The 23,188-nt window shown below is 36.2% G+C and overlaps 1 protein-coding gene across 3 annotated transcripts in view; it reads right to left on the minus strand.

Annotated features, from left to right (window-relative positions):
* The window catches only part of LOC110454025 (calcitonin gene-related peptide type 1 receptor-like), a 118,501-nt gene that overhangs the window by 12,325 nt on the left and 82,988 nt on the right, over positions 1 to 23,188 (minus strand). For all 3 annotated transcript variants that reach the window (XM_021503334.1, XM_021503335.1, XM_021503333.1), the window contains 5 exons: positions 9,342 to 9,451; positions 6,928 to 7,019; positions 5,992 to 6,148; positions 5,428 to 5,578; positions 3,980 to 4,046 (listed from right to left, as the gene is read on the minus strand). In XM_021503334.1, the coding sequence (XP_021359009.1) occupies positions 3,980 to 4,046; positions 5,428 to 5,578; positions 5,992 to 6,148; positions 6,928 to 7,019; positions 9,342 to 9,451 (577 nt within the window). The remainder of the gene's footprint in view (positions 1 to 3,979; positions 4,047 to 5,427; positions 5,579 to 5,991; positions 6,149 to 6,927; positions 7,020 to 9,341; positions 9,452 to 23,188) is intronic.

The following is a 23,188-nucleotide window of genomic DNA, read 5'->3' on the forward strand; positions in this document are numbered from 1 at the left end:
CACGTAACAAATTAGCAATCAAATCTTGTCCAACCTGTTCGTCAGTTGTCACATTGATTGCAAATGAATTTCCGGTGTCAAATTGAAAATACTTTTTTTTTAAATTATTTTTTTGTTGTTGTCACATTCAAAACATACAAAAATATGTAATATCAGTAAGAATAATGAAAGGCCACTGTACGTATGTTATCTATATCTTTGAACAGGACTTGCATCTTTAAAACTTTATTACAACAAATACAAATATAAAAAAAAACATACATCTACATTGCTTCATTAATTTTGACATATTTCATGATTGATTTAACGAATGATTTATGTTATATGTGTAACTCTGAAGATTGTATAAAAAAAAAAAGAGAATTTAAAAAAAAAAAAAATGCTTACAACTCCAATCATGTATCCATGTTAAGCATTCTGTCAATGAAATTCCATTTTTAATTTACCGTAATCCTTTTTTTTATTTGAATATGTATCAGGTCCACACTCTTCTACTTTTTTTTATAAAAAAACATGTAAGTTTTCCATTCACTAATTGTAACATGATTACTGGGTCTCTTGCTAAGTCTATTTCATATTGTGACCTCAAGAGATACATAAAGGATGACCAAAGAGATTGAACATTACAACATTCCCAAAAATTCAATGAAATTAACAGCCAAGTTGAATTTCTCACAAAAGTATTCATATGTTAAAAACTATTGTTTTCAATAAGATCCCCAATAAAAAAATGTCTTTTTCACACCAATGTTTATAAATAAAAATCTTATTATCAATTTTAATGAAGTTATTATACCAGATCGGCTGAGAAGCAACAGTGTCTGTGGTTGTGGGGATTTCATCACCAGTTAACTCTGCCCATATAGTGAATATTTCTCTCCAAAAGATATTTAAGAATTTGGAAATTTTTAACAGCCCTTCTTTTTCATTTTAAAGACTTTATCTCCCCCATATGGTTTAAATATTTTCCAATTGAAAGTTACAAGTGATACCTAATAATTTAAAATTTCCTTGGTGATTCCAATTCAAATTCCTATCTGGAAGTATTTCCTCTCCACAACCCCGTTTTGCCCCAATCCGAATTGCCTGGGTTTTTTCAATATTTATCTTAAGACCAGAAACATTACCAAAATTATCTAAAATTTCAAGAACAGAATTTAAGGAATATGGATCATCAGATAAAGTAAAGGAAGTGTCATCTGCAAATTGATTTATTAGGTATTCTGAATTATTTACTTTGATACCCTTAATATTAGGATTTACTTTTATTGCTGAACTTAACATTTCTACACATAGGATGGAGATATATGGACTAGTAGGGTCGCCTTGTCTAACTCCACGGCATACATTAAAAAAAATGGAGCAGTGTCCATTGTTTATTACACAACATGAATTCTAATTATAGAAAGTTTTCATCCATTGTAAAAGAGAAGGACCAAAGCCGTAAAACGAAAGCGTTTTAAAGATAAAATTAAACTCTAGAGAGTCGAAGGCTTTCTCAAAATCTATAAGTAACAACAATCCAGGGATATTTTCTTTTTCAGGATTTTCTATTAAATCACAAATTAGCCTAGTGCATTCTGCAATATATCTTCCTTTAAGGAAGCCTTTTTGTGTTTCACTTATTATTCTGTTTAAAACTGTTTTAATTCTATTTGAAATAACTGAAGAAACAATTTTGTAGTCAACATTAAGTAAGGTAATAGACCTCCAATTTTTTACATATAATTTAGATTTACCTTCTTTCGGAATACATGCAATCATACCTTGACGTTGTGTCATAGATAGAAGTCCCTCGTCATATGCTTGATTAAGTTAATTAATTAAAAACCTATTGATATCTGTCCAAAAAAACTTGTAAAATTCTACAGTAAATCAATCTATTCCAGGAGATTTATTATTGTTCATATTTTTTAGGGATTTAAGACATTCCTGGTAATGTATTTTTCCTTCTAACTGGTTACTTTGTTCCAGAGACAGTTTATTTATAAAGGGATTTTCATTATAAAAAAAAAAAAAAGGAATTCGCTATATTATCATTTGTGTATGAGCTAGTATAGAGTGTCTGATAGAATTTGTTTTTGTTCTCCTAAAATGTCTTGTATATCTGTTATTTATTAAACCTGGAACTTCGTTCACCTTCAACTTTCCATCTTGCTTTCGCTCTCAAAACAATTCCTTTAATTTTACTGTCCCTATCTTCTTCCTGCTGTAATTTTTCCAGTTTTAATTCTAGATCATTTTCTAATTTATCTCTTTCCCGTTTTTTATTTGATGAGTAAGCAATAGTTTTCCCTCTAATCATTAATTTCAGTCTCCCATAGCAATTTATCACTTATTGAAAAGGTAATAAGGTTTATATCTTCCTCCTCATGATTAGTAGCATATATATCTATAAAATCTCCAATACATTTTTTGACAAGACCAATATAATCCAGATCATTTGACAAGTCTAGTCCAGCATGTGGTACATTAAATCCAGTGTTTGTCGCTAGATGGCGTCCGTGAACCGGAAGCGCAGATCTAGTCGCGCAGTGTCAGTTACCACTTGTTTCAAGCAGTGCACCGGAAAGAATATTCTTTGAGCATATAGGAAACCCACAGACACACCCATATTGTCCATAACAATTTGACACGCCCGTTTCCTTTACTCACGGAAAGGAACGTGATAACGGCCATGGAGGGATAGAATGGTATTACAGGCCTTGATTACATCGGAAGGTTATATTTTGAGCATGCATCTTTTCACACGACGTTTTCCTTCAGGCGAGTTTAATCGTGACAACAAAATATCGAATTTTGCAAGTAACAAATTAGCAATCAAATTTTGTCCAACCTGTTCGTCAGTTGTCACATTGATTGCAAATGAATTTCCGGTGTCAAATTGAAAATACTGGATAGCATTAATCCGGTGTTGTCGATCAGATTTGTTTCGTGCAGGAACTGACAGGGTGTAAAGTCATTTCGGGCATATCGGCAAAATAGGAAACAGATTTTGATTGAATTGACCTTAAGCATTTACCGTGTTTGCTGTAAAGATATTAGCTCTCGAAATTTTTACATTTTCCGATCCACTTGAGTTTGTGTTAGTCTAGTTTAAGATTCATTAAACTTTGAATCGACACAGAGATATTTTTCAGACACCATATAAATGTTTTTCCGTGACCAACGGTCCTCTTAAAGCATATTTAGTCCAATCCGGTTTAGAAAGCCGTGCAATTTACCCGCTTCGTGTCAGTAAAAATTTCTCCTAATATATTTCTCTAAACTTATAAAGCTTAAAATGACGCGATACGTACGTATTGGCGACTCTTTCAAGACAACACGCGAATGAAATAACGTTGTGTAAGTCTATATTAAACATCGAACTAAACAAGTTTTGTTTAAGTTTATATTAAACAACACTAATATAAAATAATTTTTGTGTAAGTTTATATTATATATCAATAGAAATAAACTCGTTTTGTGTAAGTCTATATTATACATAAATAGAAATAAACACGTTTTGGGTAAGTCTATATTATACATAAATAGAAATAAACACGTTTTGGGTAAGTCTATATTATACATAAATAGAAATAAACACGTTTTGGGTAAGTCTATATTATACATAAATAGAAATAAACACGTTTTGGGTAAGTCTATATTATACATAAATAGAAATAAACACGTCTTGGGTAAGTCTATATTATGCATAAATAGAAATAAACACGTTTTGGGTAAGTCTGTATTATACATAAATAGAAATAAACACGTTTTGGGTAAGTCTACATTAAACATCACTTAGAATAAAAATAAAAAGTTTGCGTAAGTAAATATTAAACATCACTACAGTTGAACAAGATTTATATAAGTCCATTGTTTATCATCACTTGAATTAAACAATTAAACATTAATTGAATCAAACAAGTTTTCTATGTATACCACTGTCCGACGCCTTTATCTACTATCACTCGGATGAAACGGGATTTGTACCTACCTCTGGTCTAAATCGGTGTCCACTGCCCGAATTACAGAGTAAATAATTATTGGAATCCACGAACCACCTGCAAAGAAAATGAATTTATACATGCTGGTACTTTATAAAACTTCCATACAATGTCACATTTTATGAACGTAACATCTGTCAACAAAGTAGAGCTATTCGTATCTAGTACAAACATTAATTAGATATTGATGTGAAATAAAATGTTGTACATAAACACACACCTACCAGTATATGACCTTTATAACTTAATATAAACGTAAGTTTGGTAATATGTATGTCGTGCCAAAACATGAATTACACTGCACCAAACACTGGTTCGTCCTCCTAGAACTCGTCGCTGATGCTGGGGGCCGAATAGGTTCAAACCCAAATAAATCTAAACTAGAAAACAGAATGTGAGGCGCATAGAACTCTTTGATTATATGAATTTCCAAACAAATTAGAAATATTGGTCATTTAAAGTTAATAATGTGTAAAGTAGATAAGATACAGAAAATATTATTTATGAAATAGTGTCATCGTGATATGACACGCTAAAATGATTCCGTTTTGATTGGTTGCAAGCGTCACCTAGGCCTAGACACGTAATACATTTAGATACATAGTGATGACGAGATAATATCGACAATAAAATGAAAAGACCAGTACTGTCACCTTCGTGTTGACAGGACCTATGAATGCACAGGTTAATAAATACATTATGTAATTTTTTTAGTGTGATCGACTTAACCGCATTTAGAGCGTAGCGGTGAAGAGACGTGTGTCTATAGTGTTGGTATAACGTCGAAGGACTAACACCAATTGTACGCCGTATTATAATGCTAAACTGAAACCAATCTAACGAATGTAGCTTCACGTTTGGTATAAAACTAAACTGGTACTTTAGTTCACTAAGTTGGTCAAGTGGAACAGTGAATAAAGCACGCGCCTTGCACGAGCACGGCTCAGGCAAATATTGAACGGTACCGGTATTGTGCCTCTTTCCCGACCACAATTTGTTTTCTCACGGTGTTCCCCGGTTTCCTCCCACATGAACAAACCCAGGGTGCTAATACAAGGATCGACAGGAGTGATTGAAATACGCAGTCATCTAATAAAACATGATTTATGTTTGTTGCGAAATATAAGCAGTTACATATGTTTAATATTCTTCCAATATTGCCGAAAATCAACTGGAGCAGATGTTTAATTATAGCATTGTGGTGTAACACTTGTGGTGTATGTTTAACGCTTTCAAGTGTTATATCAACTATACTCCAGCCAGTTTCCTGTGATATGCGGACATTATTCACAGACGTTTCATCGAAAATACAAACAGGAAGTAATACAAACCGGAAGTAATACAAACCGGAAGTAATACAAACCGGAAGTATGTACTATTCGTTACTTACCACCCTTTCTCTACTCAAGTATAAATGACAATTATTGTTTGTACACACCCCAGCCGAATATGTAATATCCAATAAGTGTTTTCGGTACTTCAAAGGCGTGCACGATGAGTCGATGGAGATAAAAGCCCTCGCAAAACATCCAAAAATAGTTACACATCTGGATATAGCGGTGAAGGACGTACAGCAGCTTACATCCGCCCTACAAACACGGGAAACATGGTGTAAATATACAATAAATATAGAAAATATACACGGGGTTAAGTGAATGAGATCCAGAAATTACGTCAGGATAACGTGATGCTGCCTTGTTATTGATTCAATATATTCAATTGTAACTCAATATAAGGAGGTCGTGGTTAATGTGTATAATTCAAGTACGTGCAGTAGTAAGGTCAAGATAGTGTGAGTTCTGTGCAGTTATTAGTTCAAAGTTATTACATATGTGCAGTAATTAGGTCAAGGTATATGTAATTATGAATTGTGTACAGTAATTAGGTCAAGATAATCTTGTTTCATATTCCTCTCTTACATCTGGGTGAATGTTCATGGTGTACCAAGAGTAGGTCAGTGTCACAAAGGTACTGTGTACGGTGAATGTATTTGATTACATACCGTATTTTGAACCATCAAACTATCTTCCCGGTTGTTCGCTTTCTTAACTCGATCGTAAACGACGAGAAAATCCCAGAGGATTGTCAGGAAAGCCGACACAGTGAAGGAGGCGAACAGACAGACGTGGAGACGAATCCTCTGTTGTACCCGCAGTTGTCTGTGGACAAAACAGTTTAACGTATCACACAAACAGACGACAGTTGTACCCGCAGTTATCTGTGTACAAAACAATTTAACGTATCACACAAACAGACGACAGCTGTACCCGCAGTTATCTGAGACAAAACAATCTAACGTATCACACAAACAGACGACGGTTTTGTGGATAGAAAAAATATTGGGGATATTTGTAATCGATGATTGATCCGCGGAAAAACACCTTACAAAAGACGATACCAGCCGTGTTAAACAAGACGTCACACGTTTTATATTTAATGCATTAATTTATTGCATTTATGATGACGTCATGACTCAAACGAAGGCATAGGTAATTCAATACTATTATGATACTGATAATGACATAGTACGAGGAACAAGGTAAGAAAGAAGTATGAGAGTGATGTTGACGTAACGACCTACCTGAAGCCAATGAGAGTGATATTGACGTAACGACCTACCGGAAGCCAATGAGAGTGATGTTGACGTAACGACCTTCCTGAAGCCAATGAGAGTGATGTTGACGTACCGACCTACCTGAAGCCAATGAGAGTGATGTTGACGTAACGACCTACCTGATGCCAACAAACACAATACAGGTGGATGCCAGCAGTATGACGCTGATAAGGACGTCATGACTTACATAACGGCCAGCAACATCATATAGTTAAATACCAACAGTATGATGCTGATGATGACGTCACGACTCACCTGAAGGACCAGAAACACGATTTAATTGGATACCAGCAAAATGATGCTGGTGATGACGTCACGACTTACCTAAACGCCAGGAACACGATACAGGACGGAACTAGCAGTATGATGCTGATGAGACTACATATGAATCCAACGTACACCAACTGCTGCTGATTCTGAAAATCAAAAGAACATTTTTGAACAAATAGTAATGACTTTTTGAAGGTTTTTCTGTAAGGATCGTTCATGTGATATACATACTCATACATTTAATTAGCAGGCGATGACCTGAATGCATCATTCCTGCAAGTCGGGGATCATCGAGAAAAGAATACGCTTGCTGTTACCAACCACATGTAGCACAAGCGGCGACTAATGTGGGAATCCATGGAAACTTTGTGATTTGCTTTAGCCACCAAAATAAATCTGCTGCACCGATTGCAATTTTTAGGATCTTTATATTTTCCTCTACTCTAAGTACCTTTTGTTCTCTAGCGCCTTACTTGGTAAAACCTCCATTATGACTTTAATGGTGAACGTTCGCCCAGAGATTGAAGGTAATGGGTGTCGTCCTCGTGCCGGGACATACCCAAGTCTTTAACAATGGTAGTTTTTATTTCCTGCTTAACGTGCAGCATTAAGGGCAATGACAACAACTGGTCTACCAGTTGTCAATATAATATGAATGGGCGGAATACCGTGACGGGTGCCTTCGGCATGGTATTTCAGTAAGATAGCACAATAAAGTCGGCATCAGATCCGTGCTAAAGCAAAGAGGTCATAGCACTAACACATCCAAGCCTACATTACACACATAGAGGCACGTCGTTAAATGACCTCAGTCTTACACTGTACCTGCTGTATTATTGATTAAGGGTAAACCTTAATTTATTCACATCCAGCTGAAAACCGGCAGAAATATGATATGTAGACATATAACGCACACTAGAGATACATTCTGTAGTCTATAAAGGATATATTGAAGGCATAGTAAAGTTATATACTCTTAATTCTCTACATTATACACAATAGTTAGGTCTGAAGTATTCAGTTAGGAAACATCAATGTTAGATCAAAATATACAAACTGTAATACAACGCATATGTCTCGCTTGTAATTTGAACGTGTGGACGCTATCAAAGATAAAATCATGCCTTCATTATCCAGTTTAGTAAACAATAATTGCCAAAAACACGTGGGATGTCTGCGGTTTGTATTGGAATATGACGTCTAAGACAAAAATGTCGATTTCTGGTATAATGAAAGCATGATAAGAGAAAGTATTTGCCTGTTTTATTTCGTGCAATGCAATCAAAGTTCCTGAAACGATAAGCTTTAAGTGAACTTCTTCTCTTTCTTAACCTGAAATAATCAATTTGACCGAGTCTATTGTCATAACTTATATATAGGAAATTTGACAGTCTTTCGTTTTAAAAACTATGAGGAAAACTGATTTATTTGTGTTTTGATGTGTAGGGAGGGGATTTCAAGGGGCAGAGTGTCGGGATATGTACAGAAAGGACACAAGCTGTCACCGACTCTCACAGTCAAACCCATTCTAACCAATACGTCGGAGTTCCAAAATTGTCAATTAACGCAAATATTGATTTGGAGCCCTTGTGGTCGAACTTGCAGATTCAGAAGCAATGCGTATCAGATAAAATGCCAGGCAAACACAACGATCTGATAAAAATGGTATGAATCACATTATATAATGCTTATTTACACACGGTGTCGAAAATACCGATTAGTTAGAATAGTCGGTCCATTACGTCACTGGATTGGTCGGTAAAGACCAATTTTACTTTATGTCGAGGCACTCCTTTCTTTACGCTGTGTCAGAGAGTACTACTTGATACTCTTGTGCCCACTGAAAGCTGTGTCAGAGAGTACTTCTTGATACTCTTGTGCCCACTGGGCAGTGGGCACAAGAGTATCAAGTAGTACTCTCTGACACAGCGTAAAGAAAGGAGGATTATAATCTATCAGCGCCACCTATCTCAAAACCAAGATAGCTGGATGAATTTGTTTTTTAGATGTCAATGTAGTCTTCTACCGCCTGCATGTACGTGTATCGAGAGGGTAAGAGTATTCGGTCTGCTGCCAATTATCACAACGACAAGATAGATAAGTCGGTCCATTACCAACTGTCTCGATATCGACGTGATCCACTTAGTCTGTCCACTACCTAGCATTTCGACATAAAGCTGACTAGGGCAAGTAGCTGACCTACTCGCATTAACACTTCCACGGACCTTAATAGTAAAGGGAAGAACTGGTTTAATACCATTTCCCTCGATGCCGAGGTACATGTAGTGTAACGAGTCAATCTACTACCATGTTTCTCGATGTCGAAATAACTAAGTATTTCGATCTCTTCTGATTAACTCGAGGTCAACAAAAGGGTATCTGTGGCGAGTCTGTAACTCATAAAACCACTATCTACAAAGAGTTTAACTTCAAACGCAAAATCGTAAATAAACCAAGCTAACGCTTACCTCGATGTCCAGACAGGTAGAGTAGTTGGTCCACTCGAAGTTATGCCCTGTCCTGGCGTCTGTGAGAGTAAACCACGTGCCATTCTCGGTGCAGTCCTTATAAGCCTGGGCTACGGGAACAACAGAACACATATTTATTCATCTACAGCATTCCTATACCGTTCAATCGTAAAAAGCAAATGTCTCTCGAAGATTCACTATGCTATGTTAACATAATTCGCCAAAAAAACCCAACAACTTTCTATTATATATTTTAAACTAAGCTGTTTCAAGAAAAATCTTGGATAGAGATTATAGCAAAAATAGCAGTTTATATAAACTAAATGATTAACAGTAACTTGGTGAACTATCTAGTTAAGTAATTACAGTAACTACATTGTACATCCTTTTTAATAATCAAGTAATTAAAAGGAAATAGGTTAATTTTAATAATTCGATATCAATGAAACTGTATACACCAGTGCTATCTAGACTAGTGGAACTTTATTCAGCGGTGATAGTGTCCTTAACCTCGAGACGAGGAGAGACCAAACATGATCTTATCAATGGTGATCGATCTGTGGAGTTAAGTAAACGGAAAACGGATCAATCTGACCATTTGTTGACTATGTCCTCGATATAGCGGTACTGAGTACCCTTCTGTTTACAAACCTGTGCATGTCGGCAGAACAACATCTCACTGTACCTTCCAACACTGAAAAGGTTGCCGTATCGTGTGGCATTTATTAACGACTTTTCGGCGGCGTCCTTTGCTCCGATACAAAAACTAAATTTACTGTCTTATTATGTTTTATCTTAAAATACTTTACTTGTAACAATATGTTGTTTTACTTAGATTTTTGTCTGATTTTGTTCACTGCTTATGTCTATGCTCGGCTATCGGATTGGTTTTGTTACGTTTAAAGTCCTATACTCAGGTGAAGTTATTTAAGGACGTGTCTCCATAAGTGTAATGCATGAGTGCATGTGTGTATGTGTACTACGGACGGTACATGTACGTTGTTGTATATACAATCTGTCCGATAGCGCGGATCTGATGCCGACTTTAGAGCGATACCTCACTGAAACACCCAGTGGAAGGCACACACCATATTATTTTTACACGATAACATTATACTGACAAAGGCCTAGCCAGTTACTGTGATTATCATGAATACTAAAACTATAAACAAAGAATAGCAATAATCATTTTTAAGGACTCTGGTATTCCCGGTCTGGGGACAGAACCAATTGTCTACCCTGCTTGGTCGAACGTTCAATACTAAGGCCAAAGGTAAACTATATGTCAAGCAAGAAGCTGGAAAACAGAAACGGTGTTATGAGATAGAAAATAAAATCAAAAGATCCCCAGATATCGCAATGGGTACAGCAGATACAGTTTAGTCGCTTGTGTGACCCCAAGAAAAGAGAATCCCCGATTCTGTTGGCCCTTATAACACGCAATGGATAACATCAGGTATATTCTTTTCTCCATCCCCGAACTGCAGGTGAGGAAATCAAAACATGCATAAATATAATAACATTCATGTTCTAGGATACCATTTAAATACTGTTAATATAACATAATTGGAAATAATATTCAGGAAAAATGATTATAAGTTACTGTATTAAAAGCAATGACACACTCTTTTGCAATGTATATTCACCCTTAAAATGCTTTGAACATGTATGTCCACTCGCCGTATAGTCGTCTGCAAACAATCTCCTGATCTCTGTGGCGACCGTTATATGTACTTTCGATAGGTCTCTCTGGAGACATACATCGTTTAACCTATGTCTACAGCCTGTATCGTTATTTTCTTCAGAAAAGTCGTAAATCGATAACAACACAACAATTATGGTTCAAATTGGTCAAAATTATCCCCATTTGTAGTTACGGAGAGTTCTCGTCGCGACTCTAACAAATTAAAGACAGTCGAAACAGTATCGAAAAGGCTAAAAGTTGAACTAGGATTTCCTTCGAGAAGTTCAGTATTATCATACACAGACAAGTGATATAAGAAACCAGTGTATCAACGCCAACAATGAATCATTTACTTCATGTAATAGGAAAATTTACGCAAATTCCCGCAGGTTCAGACAAGAATAGGCATGCAGTATCCCACTGCCAGTCGTAAGAGGCCACTAATGTAGGGCCCCTGCAGAATCGGGGGTTTCCTTTGCGTCTTCTTCTCAGAGGGGCACTGCAGAATCGGGGGTTTCCTTTGCGTCTTCTACGAATAGGGGCACTGCAGAATCGGGGTTTTTCCTCTGCGTCTTCTACTCAGAGGGGCACTGCAGAATCGGGGGTTTCCTTTGCGTCTTCTACACAGCGGGGCACGGCAGAATCGGGGGTTTCCTTTGCGTCTTCTACACAGCGGGGCACTGCAGAATCGGGGGTTTCCTTTGCGTCTTCTACACAGCGGGGCACGGCAGAATCGGGGGTTTCCTTTGCGTGTTCTACTCAGAGGGGCACTGCAGAAAGCTAAGTTGATCTGCTGCCAACATTACAACACCTGGGGTCTATATATATCTTCCTCAATACCCTACTCTTCCTATTGGCTGTCTCCCTAGGCTAATGACATTAGCCGTGGCTAGGACGTTAACCTAAAATAAATAATCTGTTAATATCCCGACTGTAAACTACTGTAAGTAAAAGAATACACTTGTCATATATATAAAAGTCACTAACACATCTATTACAGTCCTCGCAAGACGCCGTGGGAGATAATATGCCTTTGCTCTTTATCAACACTACTAGTCATTATGTTTATTACATTATTTTAATTAATTGATCGATGAATTCTGTTCCGTACTTTACGAATACTAATAAGATTAGCGCTCACGTGTTCTCACATCTACGACAGATGCGAGCGGTTTATGTCCTGACACTGCCGTCATACTACGGAAGGTGACTGTATTGAACAAAAAAACTAGGTTATTGTGTCGCGCTGAGGGAGCGGGGGAGTAGTGGCTGATTGTTTCTTGTTGCAAAATTTATTGAACTATTTTTTTTAACTTAATGATGCTGTGTAAGAATGGCATAGGGCAGTCAAACAGACGCATTTGAACATTTGATTTTTTTTTTTTTTTTACACGATGTATTTTAACCGCATTACTGCTCGACGGAACACTTTTGTATAGTACGAAACAGGCATCTAAACTTCATTTCTTTACCATGGTACACTTTCTGTGGTCCACCGAACAAAGTTGAAATGTTACAGTTCGTTTAGGTACCAACGTACACATATTTAGTGGTTCACAACTAAGTATTTATTATTCGTGTCCGTACCGGTCACACTTTTGTGTGGTACACAAACGAATCATTTATGTACCATTTCTTTATCGGGGTGCACTTTAGTTGGCCAGGATCATATCTGATATGTAAAATAAACACCGTATCATGGGGAATGCTGGCCTTAGTATGGGGCAGCAACATTCATAAAACACGAGAAGAAAAGTACACGAAATAGTGAAGCTTTGTTCCAATGTTTCGTGGTACAGGAACAAAGCATAGATACCTTGCGTACCAAGCTAAATTGCATATTGTCAAGAAACAAAGTGTAAATGATTCGTTTGTGTAGCATACAATATTGTACCATGGTACACAAACGAAATAAGAATACTTCAAATATGTCTGGTCGCATTCGGCCGCCATAGAAATTTAGAAACAACCTTAGGTAGTCGTAAAATCTCAACAAAGTACGGTGTTTAACCCCTTTCATTAATATTGATAACATTGATGCATATTAAAACTAATGGCAATAAGTATGAAACACATTAATGGGCCATCGACGGTTATTTTGCGGCTTACATTGAACAATTATAGTCGCGTTATGTTTACATATTCAAATTTACACTGTGTTTTCGAATTAACATTTTAAGTCATTATCATAAAATGTGAAACATTTGCATAATTGCATGTATTTAATGTTTAATGTCACCAGTTGAGTTGTTGATCGTTTTAATATGAAGTGTTTGTGCAAAATCAAATCTGCATTACAAATTAACCACTAAACACTAATAACTGTGTCACTTATATGTCCTACACATCGTTAATTGTAATATGTCTGAGTTAAAGATTATTAATTACAAGATAAGATCAGTTTTGTCTAATGATTTGAAAAATGCACTTTGTAAAAATAAATTTCAAGCGTACAATTAATAAAAAGCAAAAAAACACTTCAGCATAAACGATTTCCTGTTTTATAGCAAATAATTTTAAATGGAAATGTATGTCATTATATGCCTTTAGACAGCGACGAGAGCAAGGTAGTTTTCTACCTCGGAGCATTTAAGGCTGTGCGTTTGAATTTACGACCAATTATCATAGTTTAATGTTTCTTCCATATCTGCTATATATTACGATACAACGAGTCCACGCTTAATATTTTGTTGATTTGATGGTATGAAATAATACTTTAAGGCGTGACAGGTTTCCTGTAATGAGGGAAACACACATGTACAAATTAATTTGCCTGTGTCTACATTGAACAAAGTGAGGATCATACATAGACGTTGAGGAAAAGAACCTGCTGCCCCCAATTGCATGATCGTAAGAGGCGACTAAATTTGGGACCTTATCTCTTCTCTCCTTTCTAAATAACTTTCTTCTTCCTAATGTATCCCTTGACAATGCCTCACTTTTGGCCATTTGTTGAGCGTTCGCCCCTGTGAGGAAGGCTTTGGGTTCTGTCCCCTGGCCGAGACATACCAAAGTCTTTAAAAATGGTAGTTTATACTTTGGCTTAACGCTCAGCAAATTAGGAGTGGGACGACTGGTTGGCCCGTTGTCAGTATAATGTGACCGGGTGGGGCGTCCTGCTGGGTGACTTCGGCAGTATGTTTCAGTGAGGTAGCATTATAAAGTCGGCATCAGTTCCGCGCTATCACGAGGAGACAAACACGAACATATCGCAGCCTCCCAAAATACACACACATACACTAAACGCAGGTATCTTGCACACAGGGGAGGCAGTCCTTAAATGACCTTAGCTGTTAATAGGACGTTAAACAAAATCAAACAAACAAACAAACTTTTAATAGGAGCTCCATTGCATCATTGCCACATGAAAAAATGATGTATTTCAAGACTTATTCATAGAAATTGCGGTACATGTAGTGCATACATGTACATATAACAAATACTAAGTATATTATATTTCATTTATAATAAATAAAATTTGATGACATATCTATTAAGATATATTATTTATGATACTTGTATAACATAAAGAACGTATTATTTGAAAGGTGCAAAGATACAAAAAATTAAGGCAACAATATAGTATAAGGCTTTCTTCCATCTTTTCTATGAAAAAATCGTAAACAGAGACATTTCAAATTGTCATGCTTTGGGGTTGTGTACTGAACCATGCTGATCCCTCTTATATGCCATACGAATATATTTACATCTGAGCTGAAACCAACTATATAAACATTACCAGCAGAAATGCATTTCATTTGAGTATGAAAGAAAAAAAAATCGTGACGTAACACGTGGTTTACTTATGACGTCATATATTAACCTTGTTCAATGAGAGTCTTGTCGCTTCGCTTCGGGTAACAGTGCCCCTGCTTCTAACGCTCAAATGACTGAGGCTAATTATTGGCACCAATTTTATTTAAATAAGGCTGTTCCGCCGATGTCGTTTAAAGGACGATGCTTATAAAAAACGCAGTAAATTAATTAGTATTTAGGAACAAATTTAACAATTGTTCTATAGCGAAAATGTAAATAAATGGATTGAACGGCGTTTTTAAAATAGTCATGCCAGAATGAACGCAATCGGTTATTTCCATTAGCGGGCTTCGTGTTTGATATGTATGTAACCGATTCAGTTGGACTGACGGAATGGTCTTTGACAGTGTTAGATACATGTCATCTTCACGTATATAATTATTTAAACCAGTCTGATAGAAGTTGATCCCTCTAGAAAAAGAGTGAACGAAAACCACGCCATTAAACAGACGCCCAGGCGATGACAGACATCACAGACGGTTCGGCGCGCTCTTTCGTTGTGTATATATGTATGCTTGCTGATGACGGTTCGTGTATACTTGGATCTATCAGTTCTATCCAGACGTATCATTATAAATGATTATCTTTCCTATGAGGGAAACTTCAATAGAACACATGCCGCATGCAATAACCTTGTATGAGACAATACTCCGTCAACTTTCTATGATTATAGATATTTTGACTTTTCAAGAAAGACATTTTGGTGTGAACATGTTTTTGGAAATGAAATTAACAATTTTCATCTGTCACTTTAATCTTATACTAAAATCCACATCTTATTCAGGTTTCTACGTCAACAATGCATTGGTGACTGGTCTTGGACGAGCTTCCCTTCTCGCGTGAGAGTGCACGTGTGCATGCGTATTTATAATCTCCGATATAAATTCACACTTTCGAAGATGGACCTCTAGCTGCAGCCTTCATCAAATTATGACATCAGTTGTGTGACGGTTGTTTGTGAAACCAAAATGAGGCCTCACCTGACAAATCTTTATACGCTTAACGGCCTAATTTAAATAATTGTATTTTCTAGGTCACGCTGTCTTAAAGGCACTGAGGTAGACATGCAAAAGCACATTAAATTACATGTTTATGTAGAAACATATATATAAACAACACATGCTTGCACATAATGGTTAAATACATAACTCAAGATTTCAAAATATTGGAAGAATTCGTTAATTATTTTCCCACAGCATGGCTCACCCTCGCTATATTAAAGTATCTTCCATCATTCTACATTTTCATACATTGATTATTTGTTAAATAAAGACAGAATATAATGGGCTGTTCTATAGAATCCAGACCAGCCTAGGTAAATTATTTACGTATATTAGGTCACGGTTGGGATACAATGAACGACAAGACTTGGAATATATCCAATAGAATTACACGTTTCAAACGTGGTTCGTTTTCGGCATCATTGTGCCATACCGCGAGTCATTGGCGGCTGTCCAAGGCGAGGAATGTAAGGTCATTTCTGATTTGAAATTTTAACCCTTTTATTATTTTGCAGCGAAGAAAGTAGGCATATGCATTACATGTCTACAAAACTTTAAAGTACACGCATATGAAGGACATGGTTATTGAATTAGTGTCCAGTTAGCGTCATCAGTACTAGCTGTAACATATCATCAGAAATATGCAGAAATGAAGCAACTTAGCTTTCATTTCTCTACCTGATTTCTATCTCTCCCCGATACAGTACATCTACCTACGAATTCCGAAAGATGGCAAAAACCATCGAAACGACGGAAGCAATTAAAAAGCAGATGTTTAGAGAAAATGTTTGCAAAAACTAAGTTAGATGATTTTTCATGGTAAAAAACTATATAGAAGTCCCAGAATGATTGTTCATTCACAACAACATATCATGTCAATTGGGAGAAGTCAATTGATAAGTTGGAAAAAACTTACCGACTAATCCCTTTGTCAATATGTTGTCAATAAAATATGTTTAAACTAACAAATCATGTACCACTAGAAAAGCAATGCCATTGCCTATAAATTGGGATATAACGCGTTAGTTACGTAATCCATAAAATATATATGAATTAGAAATAATTAATTCTTGCTAAGAATACATTTAAATTTCTTTTATATTTTAATAATTCGCAACATGGGGTGGTTTATTCAATATTCAGCTTTTTTTTAGTAATTTGACTCGTCCAATAAAAACATAGGGATTGAACATTTAAAATCTGGGTTCCTCATTATTCAGTTCATATTGTACATCTTTGCCAATCTAAACATATTTTCACGAAAAGTAATATGAATTGGTTTGTCCTTGAAATAACCATTTAGATTTAACTTTATTGCATACCACTGGGAATCAATACAAAATGAATGGTATTGAATGCGTTGACGAATATACTGAAGCATGTCCCAAGCTTGACTTTCTCACTTTAAAGAATTTCAATTAAAAAAACTCATTAATGCTAACAACATTTCTGGATTGTCAGTTATGCTGCATTGGTTTTATATCCAAAAACACTTTTTATGTCGGATTTGTTTAATACGCGATGTGTTTATTCTTGATTTAACAGCGTATTATATGATTCTCTATACATTGTATAAACAGTTTAAATATCGCGTTGCTATACAACAGATCACTTGTTACCATCCTAAGTATATCCTTGTTACTTGGTTTACCGCAGACTTTCGATTCCAGGATCCATTTTGCAGAGTTTGAGATTAATTTCCTCAGCGTGATTTTTATATCAAAACTTACACCTATTTTGCAGTTTGTTCTGTATGGAGGATTGCTATCCTCTCGTAATAAACAGTATAACAAGTTTCTGAAATATCTGTCACTCGGGCTAAGACTATTTTTTGTGTGAGCCCACGAAACATGTAAAACTACGAGTGGTGTACATGTTAGGTGTATTCATATTTTTCCGGCATTTCGTACTAATCAAAATTACAACCAATGAATAAACAAATTTAAAAAATAGCAACCTATATTTTCTCATTTCATTCGAAATAAATTTGAATGTATTTGCCAGACAGTTGGTAGGGGGACATCCCTATATAGCTGATGGGTACATTAGGATCATGTTATGTACGATGTGTGATGTTTTAATTATTTATGTAAGATTGTTAACGTTACATTTAAAGAGAAATTAATGATTTTATCACGGTAATGTGTTCCGTTTGGTTAATTACTTATATTTTAAGAGCATCATCATTGATACTGTTATGTTTCAGTTTTTGTTTCAAATCTGAGGGTTCCGTTCGAGTTAATTATAACATGGTTACCGTTACACATAATCTGACTGCAGATATTCTTATGTAGATTTTCATAACAGTATGTATTTGCTGACTAAAGCGGTTTCAAAATTATTGTAATTTGATTCTTCAGCTTTTTCAAACTTTTTAAAACCACTTCGACAAGAATAGACTCTCCATATTCCATTTGCAAACTCGACACGAAATCCTCTTCACAATATTGACACAACACAGGTAGAGTCAGTTTGATTAAATTCCTGTGAAAACAGCGTCTACTGAGGAAAACAAAAAAACACCACTTGACATTATCTACCCTCTGTTCATAAAACTGTTTCAATATACCATGGGCTATTGGTGCACTCGTGTTACTATGACAAATGAACCACGTTGACCTCTACGGCATTTCAATTGATCCCTCAATCAATCTTCGTCTTCCAATAGAAGATATACCAGCAGTTAAATTTTCCAATACTTCTTTCAAAGATACTTTTGTCAAGTTTAAGTCGCGTTCTATTGTATAGACATAAACCATTTTTTGGATACACGAACCTCTTTTCTGCTATCGCCTCCAGGATTTCTGTCTTTTGCTTTGTGTCAATACGCTTGCAAATTAGTTTGCTATGTTAGCCAACTTTGCCAGGGGCAGATGACACATTTTGATACGCTGAGAAAGCAGTTCGACTATGTCTGCCAAGCACACTGTATACATTAACAGACGATATATTGTACCGATAACGGACCACAGTTAAACCATTGAACAAACTAATCGCGTACCTTCATCATTGACACATATAGTAGTGAGTTGCAAGACTCAATATCTCCTTAGTGAATGTGCTCGGTGATTTGCCAAGTCGTTTCCATTTATATACACTAATAAGCAGAAACATGTTAACAAATCGTTAGTTCCCTTTAAAACATCAGATTGCAGCCAAGTGGTCAGAAATCGCATACTTCCATCGGTACATGTTTGGCGCCTACTTCCATTGATACATGTTTGACGCCTACTTCCATCGGTTCATGTTTGGCGCCTACTTCCATCGGTACATGTTTGGCGCATAATCCCAAGTGGGTACACTCTGTACTTCAGATATGAATACATTTCTTTGAAAGAACATAATGATATTACTTAAAACACTATCACCGCCGTTGCTGGTCCTTTTCTAATTTCCGATGTTGTCATTTCTAATGTGATAATAACAAATTCTCATCTAGTATTTTGAAATGTATGTAATTGAAGGGGCTATTTGATCAAATGATGCACATTCCCTTCTTCTGTTTTAAAAGTAATTTAGACTAATTTGTTTGGCCCCTACCATCACCAGTGAATCATATCAGGACGAAACAGCAGTGTGATACATTTTACATACTGCATCGATGTAGGTGAAGCACATATACCTGTTTAATGTTCATCTTTAAAACTTGCCATTTTAGTTTGAATGACTCTCCTGTGCATGCTTCCATACACACATCAATATCCTGTTAGATTGTTGGAATGGACATAAACCATATATACTCAAACTTAATCGTAAAATGGTTTTTTTGTGACAATGGTGTGCAAATTAGAGTTAATTAGCTACATTGTACAATTCATGGTGTAACAAGTTGCGAGGCGTTGGATGGTCGCCTAGCGCAGTGGATAACGCACTCGCATTTCACAAAGACGGCCGGGGTTCGATTCCCCGATCGGACGTGAGAAGGTATGGGTGACCTGCCCGACCACGTTGGTTTTCTCCGGACACTCCGATTTCCTTTCACATTTAGACCCCCTATAGGCTGATATACGGGCCAACAATACTGATTAATATTAGCTGTAAAACATAATTGTTTGCAAACTAAATGAAGTTGATGTGTTTTAGCTGCATTTGCTTTACTGAACACTTTAAAAGCATAAGAATACTGATTAGATTATTAAAATAAGGTACATGTATTTCATTAATACAGGGAGGCGACCGGTGTGATGATAGTTTTACCCAGTGAATTGCTCCCTAATTATACTTAACACATTACTTTTCAAATTTTTATGAAAGACTGGTGACTGCAATCATATGTGTGAATTAAATTATGAAAAAACATTCACCAAAACGTTAGCATTGCCGTACATGTATCGTTAGTTCTGCTGTTCCTGAAGTGGAATCCTCGATACTCCAGGAGTTACGCTCACTTTCGCTCTCTACACCCCTTGAATTTGTCATGGCAAAATTGAGGGCACGAACATATCTGTTTGATTGGTCTCAAGAAAAAAAAAATGACCAATCGCTAGGCTGATACCTGTCCTTTGAAGACTACAAAGGAGAGACGCCCGACTTCAAAGCCTGTCATTTTTTTACCGTTATGTGACCGCGAGATTATTTTGATGTATATCAAAGGATCGAACTAGTCTTCTAGTCTCATCAACAAGGTGGCGCACAATGAGCCTTCCATTTTGCTATGACATATTCCAGGGGTATAGAGAGAGTAAGTAAGCGTAATCCATGGAGTATCGAGGATGCTGAAGTGGTAGTGATTCACGAACAAAAGTGGTTGAACCATTTGACCAGCCTCTAGTTACTGTACACAATAGTTTCATGTGTCTTGCTAAATTATTTCCAATATTTTAAATAAGTTTTCATCTTACTCACAATGCAGCCGTAAAATGAAAGTATCTGTTATCGTTCGGCCCTGAGAAACGCCATCTGTAATCAGTAATTGTTTTGGGGTCTTAAGCAGCAAAGACTGAACTTAAAATGGACAAGACAACAGATACCTATTTATCGTTCAGCTCCCCGCTGAAGCAGCCGCCTGTGTATACTATTGCCATTTGTTTTAAACAATACATCTGCTCATATTTAAGGTCGGGTTAAACAACGCCCTCGTAACATCTAAGAGCATAAAATGTTGGGTACCATGGAGAAACCGCCGGTAGGAAAGAGAAAAGCCTAGAAAATCAAAATTGTACAGGATGCATCTGATCAGATAGCATGGAGAGAGACAATGTCCTATTATATTCCCAAACAAATAATAAATAAAGCAAGGAAAAATAATACTGTTAGTATGTTTACAGTATTTTTGAAACAATAAAAATAGATGCTAATTGTTTGTTGTTCTCTAAAAGGCATTTTCGATAATAAACGAGCTATTTGTTAATCTGGTTTAACTAGTACGCGCCCTCGTTCCTGGCGCCAGAACACAAGAACAACAACGCCTAGCATCGTCTTGGCAACAGGGGGAAGTGTCAAGTCACAATTAGAAAGGGAGCAATCTCGATCAATCTAATGCTTGGTTCGTTTAAGTCGGAAGACTATTAATAAAACATTTAACTCACGTTGATTGATTTGAACAACAAAAAGTAACGAAGTCACACCTAGGGAATAGCTGTGTTGTTAATAACGGATATCAAGGTATCGCTCTTGTTTAAATACAGTATATTTAGTCTACATATAAGACAAACTGATATTTACCTGTGCAAACACAATTTCGTGTTGAGCACACACATATTTCAGAACTAGGTTACTCTATTTATTCCAAATATTTATCTTCGGTCAGTGACTTCTCTTATCAAATAAGTAAAAGTTTTTCCGAACTCCCACACAACACCAACTGATCCCGAACTGTTTGCCGTACGCAAGCCTCTTTAATATGTATGAATAAACATCTATGTTCATATGCTGTATAGAGTATGTATATGTTATCAAGTTGTATGGAAGTTCTCCAGCTTGTAACTAATCCCACTGCTTTGCAACGTTAAAAACAAAAAAGAGAATAACAAAGTATAAACAAAATCGCAATCGAAAACCAAAATCCACGAACAATGACAAAATTTTAATTGGAGTCCCTGAAAATTGATAATGGAGAATAAGACCAGGTTTTCCGGAAGGATAAGCATCTTTTGTGTCTCTAACGATACCCGCAATCCATGTCAGGTCCCGGTGACGTCACGTCCTTATAGCAAGAACTGGAGAATTGCCACCAAACAACAAGGCACGATTATGAGCATAATTAAAATGTCGACATTCATAACACACATCAATGTAACATGTTTGATAAAGTGATTGCAAAACATATGTCAAAACTATGTGTCTTCTGCCAGAGAAATGTTGATGTTTGGTCTGCCATTTGGACGTCGTTTTTTTAATATCACGTAGCACTAATAAACTTCGCTCTATTTGCAGTTAGAAACAAAAGAACATTCACACTTCACTTATTTTCTCTGAGCGCCGCATGTGTCGGTTGCTCAAGCTCTTCTATACTTCAGCAATGCTGCATAAAGTGTTTTCAGGAGTGTAAATACTTGTATATCAACGGGAATAACACATTGTAAAAATATCAAATAAGTGCTTTTATTTGATTTACGCTCCCGCTGTTGCTATCATTTAAGCGTCTTAATGACAGTGTAAAATATTTATGGTGTTGCATGTGCGTTTGACATTCACAGAAGTAATAATAGTCAAGTCTAGCCTCTCATATCAACACTAAATAACGACATATCCATCTGGTTACATCAACTCACACATATTACCAAGGGATTGAGTATAGTGTGAACTTCACTGGCACTTAAGTACGATTCCTTCTCGTCTTCACGTTCAAGTTTTGAATCAAATTCACAACGGTATTTACTCTGAGTGCGCAAATATATCCAATTTTTAACACAACCCCTCTCTTTCTTCTTCCTAACGGTTCTATCAACTGTCAAAGTCCTCTATAGTATTTCTAAACATTTTCTTTAGGTTGGTACCTATAAATTATGAAAAGTTTCTTGTTACACAACCAGTATAAGTGTTTCTATGTAACGTTTCGATGGTTAGTACGATATGTACTCTGTCATCTTCATCAGACAAATGACCAGTGAAGCGTATGTACACAAAGGTGTAAAATGTGCACGAGTTGTCCAAAAATCGATGTCGATTAGACTCTCATAGACTCTCGAACATCTATGACCAAGTATTAACCAAAGCGTAGCTGAATTGAGTCATTTCGGTACAAAATGAACAACTATTGTATATATGCTTACAGAGTAGCCGAATCGACATCAATTTGTGGACAACTCGTACACATTTTACACCTGTGTGCCTACGCTTCACATCGAAACGTCACATAGAAACAGCTATTGGTTGTGTAGCAAGAAACGTTTCATAATCCTTTA

Source organism: Mizuhopecten yessoensis, unplaced genomic scaffold (genome assembly GCF_002113885.1).
Source record: "Mizuhopecten yessoensis strain PY_sf001 unplaced genomic scaffold, ASM211388v2 scaffold7635, whole genome shotgun sequence".
Lineage (NCBI taxonomy): Eukaryota > Metazoa > Mollusca > Bivalvia > Pectinida > Pectinidae > Mizuhopecten > Mizuhopecten yessoensis.